The sequence below is a fragment of the Rissa tridactyla genome, chromosome 10 (genome assembly GCF_028500815.1).
Source record: "Rissa tridactyla isolate bRisTri1 chromosome 10, bRisTri1.patW.cur.20221130, whole genome shotgun sequence".
Classification (NCBI taxonomy): domain Eukaryota; kingdom Metazoa; phylum Chordata; class Aves; order Charadriiformes; family Laridae; genus Rissa; species Rissa tridactyla.
The window spans coordinates 17,935,104-17,951,995 of record NC_071475.1 but is presented as its reverse complement, the minus strand read 5'-3'; the positions used below and the strand labels follow the sequence as shown (position 1 = coordinate 17,951,995).

The 16,892-nt window shown below is 39.5% G+C and overlaps 1 protein-coding gene across 3 annotated transcripts; it reads left to right on the top strand.

Annotated features, from left to right (window-relative positions):
* Positions 1-428: 428 nt before the first annotated feature.
* On the top strand, positions 429-16,746 carry NEK4 (NIMA related kinase 4). Of its 3 annotated transcripts, none has more exons than XM_054216684.1 (16): positions 429-575; positions 2,907-3,173; positions 4,191-4,388; positions 5,261-5,368; positions 6,016-6,170; positions 6,851-6,983; positions 8,356-8,781; positions 9,219-9,272; positions 9,492-9,635; positions 10,488-10,628; positions 10,966-11,032; positions 11,433-11,539; positions 12,662-12,750; positions 13,380-13,585; positions 14,887-15,020; positions 15,752-16,746. In XM_054216684.1, exons 1-16 carry the CDS (start codon positions 519-521, stop codon positions 15,842-15,844), a joined length of 2,379 nt encoding a protein of 792 aa, XP_054072659.1. In that variant the 5' UTR covers positions 429-518; the 3' UTR covers positions 15,845-16,746. The 3 variants fall into 3 exon arrangements, with proteins under 3 accessions (XP_054072659.1, XP_054072657.1, XP_054072660.1); XM_054216682.1 differs by having other exon boundaries at positions 429-611; XM_054216685.1 differs by lacking the exon at positions 4,191-4,388 and having other exon boundaries at positions 429-611.
* The last annotated feature ends 146 nt before the right edge of the window (positions 16,747-16,892 follow it).

Below are 16,892 nucleotides of genomic sequence, written 5' to 3'. Positions count from 1 at the left end.
CTGTGCCCCGTTCAAAGGTGACAGGATGGCTCTGCAGAGCAGCTGTGCTCTGCCTAGGCCTCCCCAGCCACCTCACGCCCCAGGGCGCGTGGCAGGGTGGTGGGGCTCGTTATGGTGCTCTCCGCAGGGCTGTCACCACGTCGCTGTCGCCACCCTTCCCCAGGGCTCAGCACACGGAGCAGCACGCCCAGGACCTCGTAAGACACTGTTCTTGAGGAGGCGGCTTTGTTTAACAAGAGGGAAACCCCCTCACCACGACTGGTTACTGCCTGCCTCACACCTTCCTCAGGCTCCCTGCCCACTCTTAACATGGCCGCCTCACCCGCTTCCAAAATGGCCGCCGCAGGGCTGCGAAGGGCCGGCACCATAGAGACGTGCGGCGGTCCGCCCTGCGCGCCGCTGCGGCGTCCTCTCTATGGCAGTAGGGCGCCGCTGCGATCTCTATGGCAGCGGCGGCCGCGCTGCCGGGCGGGCGGGCCCCGGCCGCCGGGCACTGAGCGGGCCTGGGCTGCGGGAGGATGCCCCTGGCCGCCTACTGTTTCCTCCGAGCCGTGGGGAAGGGAAGCTACGGGGAGGTGAGCCTGGTGCGGCACCGGCAGGACAGCAAGCAGGTAGCGAGGGGAACGGCCGTGGCCTGGTCTGGGGGTGCCGCTGGGGCCGTGGGCTGGCTGGGGGGTGCGGCCTGTGGCCCGGCCTTGGCATGTGGCCCTGGCGACAGCCCCGGGCACCAGCAGAGCTGTGGCCTGGTGCCGGGGTGTGGCTGTGGCCGTGACACGGTGTTGAGGCGTGGCTGCAGCCATGTGAGCTGGGCTTGCCCGTCGAGGTGTTCCTGCTTTCCTCCCTTGACTGTGAAGACTTTTAATAAAGGTGTGGCTTTTTTCCCTTTTTAATCTCAAAAAAACCACAAATAAAACCAAAATTCTCACTTTTTTTTTTTTCATTTAAGTAAAAATGTTTCTTGTCTTTTTTTTTTTAAATGTATAATGCCTTGTTTTGGGAAGGAAAACCTAGCTTTGGTAGTCCTTTGGGTGACAGGAAAATACAGCCCGCTCTTTTTAGCAGGAAGTAGAAAAGGTTCCTCTTGGCCTGTTATTGTTAGTATAGTCTCTTTAAGACATGCACGTGTGGTGGAGATAAAAATGATAGCAAGGGTGGAAAAAACAGCTTCTGGTGTTGGCTTTCATTGGCATCAGCTCTATGGAAGGAGGATGGGCTTTGTGGTTGCTGTATCAACTGCGGCAGAACCTGGCAAAGCTTTGGTTATGTCAGAGTTGAAGTGCAAGGCGTTTGCCATGTGATTGGGAATTTGAAATAATCTGCCTTGCCTGGCCAAAGCAAAAGTGTTTGATAGAAAATGCAAGAGGATAAAGGAATGGGGATGGAGAACATCCACAGAGCAGTGCAGCAGGAACCTTGGTTGTGAGCCTTATTCCCAGGATTTGACCGGAGATGATGGGAGGAGTGTTTGTGTCCAGCAGTGATCAGGAGGTGCGTCCTTTCCGGATGAAGGCAGGGAAGAGGCTGGAATCCAAAGGTGAATCCCTACAACCTATGGACTGGATAGCAGAGATGGCAGCACTTGTTCCCTCCAGGCCAGTCACCACGGTGCATAGTCCAATGTCCCCCAAAGAGCTGCTAACCTCGTGGTCCTGAAAGTAAACAGTGCATTGAGGTGACTTTCAACCGTATACACGTCCTGGGATTTCACCTCTTCGTCGTGAGGCTGATCATTAACATTGGCAAGAGCCTTGCTTTCTTGTTGTTGTTATTTTATCTTAAATATTTGATGCATTTTACTGTGTCTTATCTTTTGTCAACTTTTATAAACTTTCTTCTGTAGCAGGATGATTGGGATTATTTTTTTTTTTGGCTTTGGCATAGTGCTACATGTTCTGCGAAAGAACTTACATTTTATTTAAGCGTATTTACTGTGAACTGAATGCTGGGGTTTTTTTGTGGAGAAAGTCAAGTGACTCCAAATGCCTAAACCAAAAAACATTAAATCCAGTTTGTACACAAGTTGTTATCAAATAAGGCAGAAAAGCATCGCAATAGACTTCTGAGAATCTTGTCAGGATAACATGCTCATTAAACCAAATATAACCAATGCCAGGTTTAAAGTTAGACCATATGTGTGCTTTTTGCATTTTTGTAGTATATTGTCTAAAGAGAGGTGCCGATATAAAGCTAAAAGCTTTTGGTTTCCACGCCCAAAGATACTTTTGCAGTTGGCTTGTCACGTAGAACATAGTAGTTACAGAATTTCTATTTTGTTTTAAACTTAGATGATCCTGTACACAATTAGTTTTGTAATATTCCTCTTGGGAGCTGTCATGCGTCACAGGTTGTAAGAATTGAGGAGCTTGTCTAATATCCAGCAGACTTTTGAAACACAAAATCACGAGGTACTGTTGATTTCTGCATAATTGGTTCCCTCGGTATATGGGGAGCAGTATTCCTCAACACTAATTAAATGTGCTGGACTAAATTAATAGGGCCAGCCTGGGAAGCAGACACCCTAAATAATTGCCAAGGACACTGAAATTGAGTAAGTAAAATTTTTTTAAGATGTTTCAATTTAAAAGCTTTCAGGTAAGAGAGGGGTCATGTGTATACCATGGCATGATTGCTCTGTGGAAAGCTGATGCCCTAAAAGTGATTACAACAAAATTTACATCAGGAAGAGTAAATCTTACCATTCAGGTAGATGACTAGAATAGCCACACCTATTCCATTTTTATGCCATAATGGTAGAAATGATGTATAGCTGCTAGACAAACCGCAGTCTCCATACAAAATAATGCGTGATTTCAAATACTGTATTTCCTTTAGGTTTGGGGAATTCCCTCGGGCTTCTGTATGATTACTTTCATGTCTCATGATACACCTTGTGATTTCTTTTACAGTACGTCATCAAAAAGTTAAACCTTAAAAATGCTTCCAACCGAGAGAGGAGAGCGGCAGAACAGGAGGCACAGTTGTTATCCCAGTTGAAACACCCGAACATAGTCACCTACAGAGAGTCCTGGCAGGGGGAAGATGGCCTGTTATATATTGTTATGGGCTTCTGTGAGGGAGGAGATCTGTATCACAAACTTAAGGAGCAGAAGGGCAAACTTTTGCCTGAGAATCAGGTGGTGGAGTGGTTTGTCCAGATTGCCATGGCACTGCAGGTAAAATAAAGTATAAGTTTGTCGCCTTCAGATATAAATTTCATTTGGCTCTTTCTGCATTTAAAAATTCCACAGTTAGGCTGCAGACTTTGGATTCCAGTTAATATCTAAATAGAACGGTTATTAGTACATTAAGAATGTTCACAGGTCATTGTAGTCAAATTAACTATTCTAGGTAAGAAATGGCTATCATATTTTATGTCTACACCTCTGTATCACAGTAGGCAGTGGTAACTCCAGAATGTTTGCAATTCTAGTCTGAAATGCTTCTGTGGTTTGAAAGTTTAGATTAAATTTGCAAAATGTACATTTTTTGCTTTTTTTTTTTAAAAAAAAAAGAGCAGATTATTTCAGAAGCATTTTGTGTTCTGTGGTTTTGCTGGTGTTTTTTAATGGTAAATTTAGACTACTAATTCATAATTCCTATTAAATCTTATCTCACTGTGGAAATTTAGTAATTGGAGGGTATCAAACTTTAAAGACAATTGTTATAGTACAGATGTAAATGTTAACACTAAGAAGTTGGACAGAAAATTCTATCCTAAAGTTGCCAATTGTGATCAGACATACCCAAGTCTACAGTACTGCGCTGTTCTTGTTTATTATAAGACTAATTTTATTCCCTGTTTACACAAAGCTCACGTTGTATTTTCCACTGAAATTTTATGTTTAAGACTAAGAAATGATTGTCAAGAAATGGAGGCAGCAGAAAGTGAGTTAAAGTCTGAGTCTTAACTTTATGTTTTCATTTCCTCTTTTCTGCTGGCTTATTAGAGCCACACAGGGAGATTTTGCTAAAGCAGTGCCCAGTTTTGGGTTCGTGTCTATATCGGTCATTCTCAATGTTAATTCACTAGTACTGCCTTCAGCAGGGGCACTCCCAACTTAGGTAGTGATATATGTGTCTTTTCTGTGTTTGTAATATTCCCTCTTTGACTTGTGTAATGTGATTTTTACTTTTCAGCGTAGAATTAGGAGTTACTTAACTCTATATGGTTTGTTTTTTTCCCCCCCCAGTATTTACATGAAAAGCACATTCTGCACAGAGATCTTAAAACTCAAAATGTTTTTCTGACACGAACAAACATAATCAAAGTGGGTGACCTGGGAATAGCCAGAGTGTTGGAAAACCAGTATGACATGGCCAGCACTCTCATAGGCACACCATACTACATGAGCCCTGAACTCTTTTCTAACAAACCCTACAACTACAAGGTAGAGTATGTTAATGGAAATGTTTCTACTTCATTAGATAACTTACTTTGTTTGTCTGAGAACTTTACAATCTTATCTATTGTTTTTAATTTCTTATTGCTTCCGGCTCTCTTTGATGTCCCCAAAGACTGAACAAAAAAATAGGGGAGAGATTTGCGGGGACCTTTGTTTCTGGAGCTGTGTTTGCTGCAGGAGGTGGGAAATCAGAGCGTGTGATAAGGTATCACAGCCAAGGTGGACGGCGGGCTGCCTGTACCTAGCACAGCATGCCAATGTAAACAAAAATATCAGTCTGTTAGATAGCTGCATCTTCTAAATTTATTATCTAACAGACCGGAAGCTTTATACTCAAAAGTCTGTATTAGACATGACAGCAGCATTAAAAAAAACAAAAAAACCCCAAAACTTTAAGTAGAGAAATAGGCAGAGTGTTGCTGTGAATTTGAAATAAAACAAAATAAACCAAACACGCTCTGTATACCTGTTCAGCTCTTGCTGCAAACCACATGTACCATAAACGCGAGTACAATGAGCAAGAGCTGAGGGGAAACTGTTCCTCCAATGAAAAATCAAAAGATTTTCATTTGCCAGTTAGAACCAATGTTGTACTTAAAAAGAACACAAGCGAAAGCCCCTATGAACAGCAAATTTTTACACTTCTTTTCAGAAAAATCTGGTGATATTTGGAAGGAAATAATTCAGTTGATCAAAATCAAAAGAGTGAGACCGAAGCCAAAAGTTGGCAATAGAGTTTGGTCTTAATTAATTTACTGTCATTAAAGGCCTCTGAAAGCAGGTGACTAAGTGACAGGTGATAAAATTTCTACAGTTAATAAAAATTTCCCAAAACTTTTTTTTTTCCCTTTTTTCAGTCTGATGTTTGGGCATTAGGCTGCTGTGTTTATGAAATGGCTACACTGAAACATGCCTTTAATGCTAAAGATATGAACTCTCTGGTTTATCGAATTATTGAAGGAAAGGTAAAAACTTCTAAAATTTTTTTATCTGTGCTTGGATTTTCTGTCTAGAATTTGAGATTATCTTTTCCAATCAGAAATATTGCATGGAGTTAAAAATACTTTGCATGTTACATGCCTCATCATACATGTTGAAAGTCTGGCTTTCCGGGGCAGTATATGATGTAATATCTGACCCAGGGAGTTAATAACGTGTAGATATTGCTAGAGTTTCTTGTTATCCTTTTATGAAACTAGTATATTGATTAATTCAAAGTTCTGAGAAGACTTACTTTCTTAATTTGCTTCTGGCTTAAACATTGCGCAAAGAATTAAATCACTATCGGTGTGATGCCATTTTCCTATTAGGTAACACTAACTTATTTAAGTATATGTCTTGCTTTGGCATATAATGAAGCTAACATGGCTTTATTTTATATAAATTTTTGTCTGTTCACAGGACTTTAATATTAATAAAGAGTTATGAACAGTTCTTAGACAAAACACTTAGAATTTCTATATTCTGTTTGATGTTAAACACTTGGGTAACTTTCGGTGTGTGAACAACGCAGAGTATGTAGCTGAATATAACTGTCCTACCTAAATAATCTAGCAGTAGCCCCTATTAATAAATATGTTAAATAATGTCAGACTTCCCTTGTCTTCTATAGTTGCCACCCATGCCAAAGGATTACAGCCCACAGTTGGTAGAAATAATACGAACTATGCTCAGTAAAAAACCTGAGGAAAGACCGAGCGTGAAAAGCATACTACGACAGCCGTATATCAAGCACCAAATTTCTGTGTTTTTGGAAGCCACAAAGGCGTAAGATATTTTCATTTGAGTGATTCTGTGCAAAATATTCATGTTACTGCGGTCTTTGTTATACGACTTTTCCTATTTTTTGTAGCAGGATAAAATTAGTTCTGTTATGTGCAGTTACAAAGTGTATGAACGTAAGAGTTTCTGTAGATTCTTTGCGAAATAGGTGGGAATTAGAATGGAAACTAGTTTTTTCTGCAAATGCAGAATAAAACTGTGCAATGGTTAGGATTGCATGGCTTATTCAGAGGGTTAACAAAAAAAAAAGAAAAAAGAAGCACCAGTATTTTCAATGAAGTGATAAGAAATGCACATCTTTCCACATGGTTTTTTTAGGCCGTTTATCAGCTGAGAGTTGTAATACCAGGTTCCTTTTGATAGTCACTGATATAATTATTTTTCTTTGTTAGGTCTAGTCAATTTTTTTACTGCTTCCAGGCAGGACTGATCTTAGTGCTATACAGAATAAGTGCGCATTCCTGGCAGAGTCTGAATGCTGTTTTGAAGCTCCTTTTATAGAGGTGAAAATGAGTATGTTGTGCATAGTCTATTGAAAAAGCCCAGTGTCTTATACTGTCTGTATGTAAGCTTTTTAGTGGAGTGGATTTTTTAAAATTAGTATAACCTAAAGAAATAGGTCTTGTTGATGGTGATGGAATGAGCAACTTTTATTTTCTTTACAGGAAAGCAGCCAGAAGTCATAAGAAAACAGTGAATTCTAAACCTAAAGATCCTTGTTCTGTGGTCTCAGTAAAGAATGAATCTCATGTTACACACCAAAACCACTCCTTTGAGCAAGCCAGGAAATACAAAATTGTGAGATATATGTATTTTTTTCTTTAAAAAACCAAACCAAACCAAAACCCACTTGCTTTGTCTAGAGAAAAAACTCAGTTTTATAAGAAGTGCCTTGAGCATTCGTGAGAACATAGATCTGATTCCTAGCAGTGTGTAAAATTCATATTAAGGAGGGAATTGTGTTTAGGCAAGAGTGGAAGTAAATCAACAGCTGTGGATCAGTAAAACTAATTGAAATGTCTTAACTATGAGATAAAAACTAAGCGGTAATCATTTTTAAATATATGGTTTTGACTGGAAAAAAAAATATTATAGGTATAACCAAAAATTGTTTATTGTTGGAATTCTTTGCAGTGGATTACAAATCTTTTGTAATGGTTAATCTTGTGCATGTTTTTTGTTTTCTGTAATGAGTCTGTTATTGTGGGTTTAAGCTTTCAGTGCTGAAATACTGAATGTGTATGGTGTAGTACATCTTACAAACTGTTGGTACTTGTTGGCTCCTCCCTTATGGAAGAGCCAAGGGAGTACAACTTTTCTTTCACGATCCTGGTGAAGAGTAGGTGTGCTGCATGTGTATAATCCAATGCCTCAAAGATTTCATTTGCAAATGCAGCCTGTATCTCTTTAAAAATGAGGGTTGCAGCTTTTTTGAGGCTCTCTATCTGTAGTTGATCGTAATTATGTTGCGGTTTATGTACTCTGGTATGTTAATGATTTTCTGTCCTGGTTTAACCCCACCTGCAGCTAGATCCACACAGCTGCTCACTCATTCCCCTCAGTTGTGATGTGGGAGAGAATCGAAAGAGTAAAAGTGAGAAAAATGTCTTGGGTTGAGAATGAAGATAGCTTAATAGGTAGAGTGAAAACCAGACATGCAAGCAAAGTGAAACAAGGAATTCATTCTCTGCTTCCTGTGGGTACGCGAGTGTTCAGCCATCTCCAGGAAAGCAGGGCTCCATCACACGTAATGGTTACTTGGGAAGATAAATGTCATCACTCCGAATGTCCCCTCTCTTCCTTCTTCCCCTAGCTTTATATAGCGAGCATGACGTCACATGGTGTGAAATCGCCCTTGGATCAGTTGGGGTCAGCTGTCCCAGCTGTGTCTCCTCCCAACGTCTTGTGCCGTCCTAGTCTGCTCTTGCCAGGGTGATATGAGGAGCAGAAAAGGCCTTGATTGCTTAGCAACAACCAAAAACCACCAGTGTGCTATCAACACTATTTCTCATCCGAAATCCAAAACATAGCACTATACCAGCTGCTAGCAAGAAAGTTAACTCCATCCCAGCTGGAACCATGACATTTTCCTTTGGTGCTCAGAGGATTCTTTCATATGTGCATAATACCCAAAAGGTAATTAATTTTTTGGTCTTCCTTTTAACTCTAGAATGAAGAAGACGCCATTATCAAATATAAGGCCACCAAGTTTTGTCCCTCGGAGAAACCAGCTGTTGAGTTGGAAAGAGAACCAAGCAATAATGATTTGAACAACCTGGGAGACTCCTTAGCTACAGTTAGTGAAGTGAATATTGATATCTTACCATCAGAAAAAATGAAGTACGGAAGTGAGAAGTGTGGCAGTGAGCATATTCCAGAGAACAATCAAGCAAAGTATTTAAATGTTCCAGGGAATTCTAAAATAACATCCAGTAGCCCACCAATTAAGGAAGATGGACTACAGCAAAGATCAAAGCAAGCTTTTAAAGTTGAAAATATTGAGTCCAAGCAGTCTTCTGTGGATGCTATAGAAGAACATGGTGATACTTTGAAACTCCTGCAGCCTGAATCAAAAGACCAAAAGCAAACTGACCTGGTAATGCATTTATGCTTACTTGAAATAGACTTTGAGATAGATTTTACTACTGACCAGCTCTTAAAATTTAGAGAGCTGCTGCACACGCTTTTCTGTTTAAGTAGGATGCTACTGATGTAATTATTGAGATGTTCAAGTAGCTGGGAGCCTTGGCTTCAGATTTGCAAAGGCAACACAGTGAAGTAGTTTTAGGCTTGCATCTAGATGATGGAATTCTGTTTTTACAGGGAACAGCTTTCTTTTCCAGCTGAGAAGAGAGATGGCAAGAATAGTTTTGTAACTTCTTTGTTCTATGTTCTAAATAGGCCTGGCTAATATCGAGTTGGTCCAGATTTGGATGGGGAGCTACTAGGTGATGATCATCTTTTCATTGCGTTTTGGTCTACAATGAGATCTTTGTACACACTTTTCTAATGAGAAATCATTATCTATTGTAGAGCTTGGATTCTACTGAAAAGCTACTAGCACCATTTGTTCCTGTTGTAGTTCAAGTAAGTGTCCTTCTTTGAAGGTTTAGTAGCTTAAAAACGCTGGTACAGCAGGTATTTTTTCTAACTATCAGGTAAGAGTTTATTGGTTTGTAACTGTGATACGTTAAGGTGGGTGCCATACAAATAGGAAAGTGGCCTGTGTTGATTTTTTTTAAAAAACTGTATATGTGTAAATCTGGAAATGGCATGTCTGCCTTCTTTAAAAATACTTTTTTTTAGGACGAAGTCTGTCTTGGAGCTTCGGGAGACGCTCAGGAAAAAATTACCTCCCACTTGCAGCCTCATAGTTCTGTCAGTGAACCCTCTCTCTCACGGCAGCGACGGCAGAAGAAGAGAGAGGTAGCTGAAGCCTGTTCAGAGAAGGTACAGATACTCAAATAATTCTCCTCTTTCCTTTAAGGCTCCTGCACCTTTTTGCTCTTCAAAAATGGGATCTGTTTTTTAAAAAAGAGGGTGGAGGGCTTATGCTGTTCTTGTTTCATGTGTATCTGTATAACTTCGTTGGTAACAAAATGCAGAACAGTCAAGGTGTCCTTTAGAAGCAGTCGGTGTAAATCTTTGAAAATCTCAGTAACCCTCACAGGTGTGAGGTGGGTGTGCCAGGTGGGCACAGGGAAACAGTGAACTGGGGGCTTTGCCTTTGCTGTGCTGCAGTCTTTTCTAGCGATTTCTATCAGGGCTTCTCACTGTGACTATAAAATATATAGCAGTACTTTTCCTGACTGTTGTGGATAAGGCCACTTGCAGCGAGTAGTAGATTGCTAGTATTTTAGAACAGGCCCGTGTAACGGCTGCCCTGAGTGCGAACTCTAGGCATGCACATAATATAGGGCCCCTGTCAATGCTTCCGCACTGAGCAGAGAGATTTCTTTGGGGACAGGCACCGGCTATACAAGGACAGAGAAGGTGGAGATAGGTTTTCAGTATGATACCCTGTGTTTCTTGTGATATTTGAGGGTGGGGACAGTTGTTGCGAAAACACGGGCTGAAAAATAGTCTGGGAGGAGGGGGACAGGATACAGCCATGGAGAGAAGGAAAGTGTAGACAAGATGAGGTGTGGAGAGGGAGGGGTGAAGCTGGGAGATGTAAGGAGGTTACAGTAGGATCCAAAACCTCTGGCATCCAGCCTTACCACACAAGAAAGTCTTCTAGATTGCAAAGTCCTTTAACTTTTAATAAAAAAAGTGTAAATTCTTGCTCCCTTCTCTTTCAAGTTCAGAGCAGCTGCTCCGCGGCCTTTACCTTTTCCTTCTGATGTGAACGCAAAGACAACACAGAGGTGTGCAGAGCGCCACGCTGCTGAAGTCTCTGAATCTGTAAATAGCACCAAAACCAGCCAAGCTGTCATTTCAAAGGTTAGTGCTGAATGCTGCGTCAGCTTATTTTTGCCTCTTGTTCCTTCTGAGCAGTTTGTTCCCAGTGTGTGTCCTCTCAAGCACCTGGTCAGTGCGGGACGAGAAGTTGCCTTGCTGAACCAGGGAGGTCAGAAGCTCCTTTTAGAGTGTGTATTAGTCTCATTGACCAAGGCTGTTTTGCAGTAAATAACTAAGCATTTGTTAGACGATCAGAAAGTCTACTCTAATAGCTCTCTCTTCCATGACAGTTGAAAAAGTTTTTTCACTTTATAGGTGATTAGATAACAAAAGTCAGTGTGACTATTGCGAATTAATATCAAATTAACTTCTTTTGAAGGAGCGGCCCTTGTCAGCAAGAGAGCGAAGGAGGCTGAAACAGTCTCAGGAGGAGATGTTCCCTTCTGGTAATTTTTATGTTTGCATGTGAACATGCTGTATGTAAGTAGGCCGGTAACTTCTTTGTGAAGAAATTATAACTTGCTGTCTGTTCGTCACTAACATCTTCAGAAAGATGCACTAAGGGTCTAGTTATGTGTTAAATAAAAATTTCTGTTAACATGTCTGTATTTTTCTGCTTCTTACTCAGTTATGTTCAATTGTGTTTAGTGGTGACAACTTGTCTTTGAAATGTAGGCGAAGCGCAGAATATACACCTTTCAGATAGGAGCTTCAGTGTTTTCTCTTAGCAGAATACCTACCTGCCTGTCTTCTGCAAGGTGATAGACTTTTTCTTGCATGAGCATGAAACTAATTCAAAATACATGCAGCTAAGTTGTAAATATTGTAAAAATGTCATCCTTCCAGTGATTCCAGCAAGACGAACGTCAAATAGTGCAGTAGTTGAAGCAAAATCACATATGGAAAATCATGTTAAAGTTGCTCAGTCCTCATCAGATCCCAGTATTTCTCAGGTAAACTGGGGTCATCTGCTTTTGAAATATTTAAATGCAGGCACAATTTGGGAAGAAAATAATATTTAAAAAAAAACCCTCTATGTGTGGAAGAAACTCTCAGTCAATAAGAGTGCAGAGTTCTTTATAGATTACTCTGTAAGTCCCAGGGGTAGAGTACAGATGTCTAATCCACCTTTTTGTTTTACTGGATCAGTTTAAAATTCCAGGCTCACTGTGCATTTTCACTCCACTTGTTGGAGATGAAGACTAAGCATCTCTTACTGATTGTTATGGGCTCTCTAAATTGCAGTGTTTGTTTTATTTTGTACGGGAAAAACTTTATCCTGAACTATGTTTTAGTTATAGATGAAGAGTCTGCTTTGAATTTCCATTAACAACACACTACCTTTAGCCTGGTACACATAATTTTGCTTTGGTAGTGGTGTATGAACGTTTCCATTTTTTTTTTAAATCTTCAGTCATGTTAAGTGCATACATTTATGTGCTGGCAAAAAAGAATAGTTGCTAGATAAAAAGTTAATAGTTTCTGTTAACATTGTCTTCCTTGTCTATTTAGAAAGTTTTTTTTAAGATCTTAAACAAACATTGGACAAAGTCTTCTGCAACATCAGGGGAACGTTATTAATAGCAATAAATGCAGAAGAGTAACTGTGAAGAAGTTGTAGTCTGAAATTTCAAAGTGTAGGCTCTATTTTCCTCAGCCCAGTACTTGCATGGAAGTTGTTTTGCAAGTTTTACCTTCGTGTGTATGCTTATAACTGGTATCTAAATGCAAAAATTTCACCTGCATTCGCAAACTGAGATTCCGTAAGGTTAGTACACACTAATTGTATGTGCATATGCCAGTGATGTTTTTGCATATTGTGCTGTGCACTGAACACAAGGCTGGACAGGCACGAGTAGCTAAAGTCTCTATATGGTTTAGGGAATGCTGGGAACTTACTGACCTGATAAAAATGTATCTTTTATATAGTTTTTATATATATCTTTTATATAAAAGACTATATAAACTATATAAAAGACTATAAAAAACTATATAAACTATATAAAAAGATATATATAAAAACTAACAAAAAAGTTACTTTTGACTATTAGAATTTCTGTCATTTATTCCCTCAGAGAAAGGGAGTAACCCATTGCCCATCTGATGATGAGTTAAGCTCTTCCACAAGCTCTACAGATAAGTCTGATGGTGATTCCAAGGAGAAGTAAGTATTTCGTTTGATAATGCGCAAGGGTTTTCATTGCTACATCGGACCTTGACTTAGAGTGGAAAGAAATGGCAGGAATTGCTTTCACGCTTTATCTCTACATAGTGAGTGACTGAAGAAGCATGTGGTGCATAAAGAAAACGAACTCTATTTAACAGTTGCCCCTCTGTGACTATAAATTTTCCATGCTTGGCTTTCTGGGACATGTGATTGTGTACCTCTGCTGCTTGTCACCTACAGCTTCCCAGCAAACCAGTCTTCCAGCATCAAAGGACATAGCCTGTCAGGATAGGATAAAAGCATGAGTTTAAAGGTGCCAATATGTGAATGAGGCTGATTTTATTTCTGATTTTGTCAGCGTAAGCAACTTTTCAACAAATATTATTTGTTGCATTACCACAGGTGCAGCTAGACAGGTAGCTGTAGCCAACAGGATTGTGAATTGTTGCTAAGAGAATGGGCTCTGAGCCTTTGTTAGGTCAAATGCTGATAATGTTGCTATTGATAAAACTGCACCACAAGAAACAATTTAACATGGAGTACTTACTGAAACTCACTAAAATATTGAAAGGGGGAAGATGCATCATGAATGGTGACTGAATTGCATCTTACTTCTCCTCTATTAGAAAAAGCAATATGAATGAAATGAATGACTTGGTGCAGTTAATGACACGGACACTGAAAATGGACTCTAAGGAGAACTCTGAATACTGTGTAACCTCGACTCCAGCCCCAGAGTTTAAACTTCATAGAAGATATCGAGACACTTTGATTTTGCATGGAAAATCACCTGATGAATCAGAGGAATTAAAATTTGAAGAGATTCCTTCAGGTTTGTTGCTCTGTTATTACATTAAGTGAGTGGTTGTCAACTGCTAATAACCAAAGAAAACCTGCTAGTGGGCAACAGAAGACAATGCACTTTTATTTCTTCTCAACAATGCTTAGAGAAGTAAACATCTTTCTAAATAATTTTGTGTCCAAAACTGCTGTAGTTGTGGTTTACTTGCCAATGAAAGGAACGTGTGATCGATCTGTGTAATTCTTAATTTTTCACCATGTGACTTAGAAGCTTCCAAAATGAACAGTTGGAGTTGAGTATTTTGAAATAAGATTTTTAAGGCATTCAAACGATTCGATAGCTGTAAAGCTTTGTGAATGACGGATAAAGCTGAAATTGTACACAAAGCATTAAACACTGGAGTTTTGTGTAAGTCTCAGATCTTGTGCTTATTCACTTAAATGCTAAGGATTCTGCTTGTAACTACTCTGGCGATAGGCAAAGCAATGGGAGAACGCTTTTTTTCTCTGAAGTTGATTCTGCATAGCTAAAGTAAAATACATTGAAAGAGTTTGTCTCTAAACAGGTATGACAGAATGTCGAAGGTACAAATTTCAGTGGCTCTTTTTTTTCTGTCTGTTTTTCTCACTCTCAAGTATTGTTCAGTGAGATCCCCCAGCTATTTACTTAATACCATTTGGGATGACAGGGCTGCTGCATTTCTAAGCTGAAACTTATTTAATTAGATCAGATATTTTATTTTCAGAAGGTGATGCATTCTATGAAAATAATGTTGATTTCCATGATTAAAAGAGCAAGCTCATGTTCTCAGTTAAGTTTCTAACGGAGGCCTCCCCTTATAAAATGACTCTCTCTCCTTGGCAGCTTCAGCTCAAAGGCTGTTGTGACAAATAGGCAGATGGCAGAAATGATGCCATTAGTGCTTTACAGTGATTAAACTTTTTTATATTTGCTGTAAGTACAAGTGATTGAATTATTAAAATATTTGGGTAGTGTTGTAATATTAGAGAATAGTACCATGCAAATGATATTTGTGATATAGTATACAGGAACCACCTGAAATGAAGTTACAGGCATCTAATTGTGCAAACTGTGTCTGCGTTGACTTTGTACTCTCTGGTGTCTTAGGTTACCATCTGAGTGCTTCTGACTCCCCATGGTTTGTTGATCATTGTAGCTAGCCAGTTCACATGAACAGTTGTTTCATGCAAATGGTCAGCTGGCGTTCTGTGGTAATACTTATAGTCATGCCGTATTATTCTTCTCCATGGAATATGAAAATTGACTATACTGAAAGAAATTATTACTGCATTGATATATTTTTTTCATAGATATGTTATCAGTTCCTGAGAAGATTAGGAGAATGGTTGAAATCCTGAGATCTGATGTGGTGCAAGGACTGGGAGTGAAACTTCTTGAGAAGGCGTACAGCATCATGGAGGAAGACGATGAAGTGAAAAGAGAGGTGACTGTCTTTCGTAATAAAGTTGTTTAATTTTGTAAACCTAGATGAATGAGCAGGGTCTTTGCCCCACCACCCCACACCCCTTTTGTTTTTTTTAGATACTGATATAGTGGTGCAAACCTTGATTCCAGAAAGTGTTTATGTAGTCATTGGCAGGCAAGGGCCTAAGTATATTGTAATTTTCAATCTTAAAAAGTTTGATTCTGAATGTAGGCTATGTTCAACCACACGTTCTTCAGAAAGCATAGGAGCTTTAGAATTGTACCATGATCCCTGAGTTTGTGGAAGATGCAAGGGATGCGAATAACTTTACTCTGTGGCGTTTCCCCAATAATTTCTTTTGACCCATAAGTTTTTACCTTCACATTGCTTGCCTTGTGCCCCTCAGGTCCAAAGTGAGAAACAGTTTAATGTCTATTCCTATTAGGGTGAGTGAGAAATACCTCCAGCACATTTGATTCAAAACTTGGTTACAAATAAAATATTGCATGAGTTAGTATAACCTCTGAAGATCTCACTTATATTTTAAATTGGCGGGTGGGATTTGGAACTCGTTTGCTTCCAGGCAATAAAGTCTCTTCCATTTTTCATCCCTCCCATCTATGAAGTCAAACTTCACTTGCTGCTTTCAGTTGAGTGCTTTGGTGTTGTTTTTTGTTAATATTTTGGTAGTTCCTGCTTTTTTAGTGTCAATAAATTTTGTGATTTTTTTTTTTGTGTGTTCTAAATAGCTGCAGTTGCGGGAGCATATGGGAGAGAAGTACACAAGTTACAGTGCGAAGGTACGCCATCTGAAATTTCTTGAAGAAAATGTGAAGTTCTGAGCAAATGTTTTCCTGAGAGAAAAGGACTGGTTTATCGCTCATTTGATAGATTGGACCAGCTTACAATCCATTGACCTGCTTTGCTGGAATAAGGACTTGAACTTGCAAAAAAGGTTATAGTTTGTAGTAATATTTTTTCATGTTAAAATGTGAACCAGGCTATCACTTTCTCAGAAGAGAAACTGTTTAGTTTAGTTTATGTTCTCTTAATGAAACTTTAAAAAGTTGTTTTTTATAGATGCAAAGAGGGACAGATACCAAGTTTTGTATACAAAGGAGTGTCAAAAAAAAAAAGATGGTTTGGGTTTGAATTTGTCATAGCAAAAGATTTTTGGTATGGTCACATACTAAATATGGTAATGAAATCTCTGTGGAGGCTACGGTGTGATAGGCTATAAGCTATTACATCACGTAGTTGTGAAAGTTTAGCAGAGAGAAACAATTACTAATTTTTGTAGCACCAAAAGCCCTCCAGGTTCTGTAAATTGCCAAGTTAAATTGCTAAAGGGGGCAGTTGTACTGCTTTTAAGCAGAGACTTTGCTTTTGTGTCTTATTGCTAAGGCAGTCACCAAGGTGGTGGAAAGTATTTGGTAACTGGATAAAATAAGACTGAAAATGTTTGAAAGGAACACAGCCATGGTTACCACGGTCCCAGCTGGAGAAATACCTTTGCCTTACAAATACTAATTCCTTTTAGGAATGAGAGTGCCCAAGACCAGGGTTGCTTAGAGAAACGGGCATCTTAGCTTTTCCCTTTCTTTGTGTCCAGACTGTGTTGCGACACATGCCCAGGCGTTGTCGTGTACCATCACTACAGAAAAAGCACGTGTTGGTTTTTTTTTTAAAGGGTAAAGAAGTCAAAAGGGAATTCAATTTGTGAAATAAAATTTTAAATGCACAACTGTCTCTTTCCTTGCCTCTAGCTTAAATATTGTAACCTTTGGCACCTCTGAGGGAGACTAACATCACAGTAGCAAAAATGTGCAATACCTGTGGATCCTGCTGCCTCTCATGCATACTAGATACTCAAGTTAAAAGGTTTCCAGA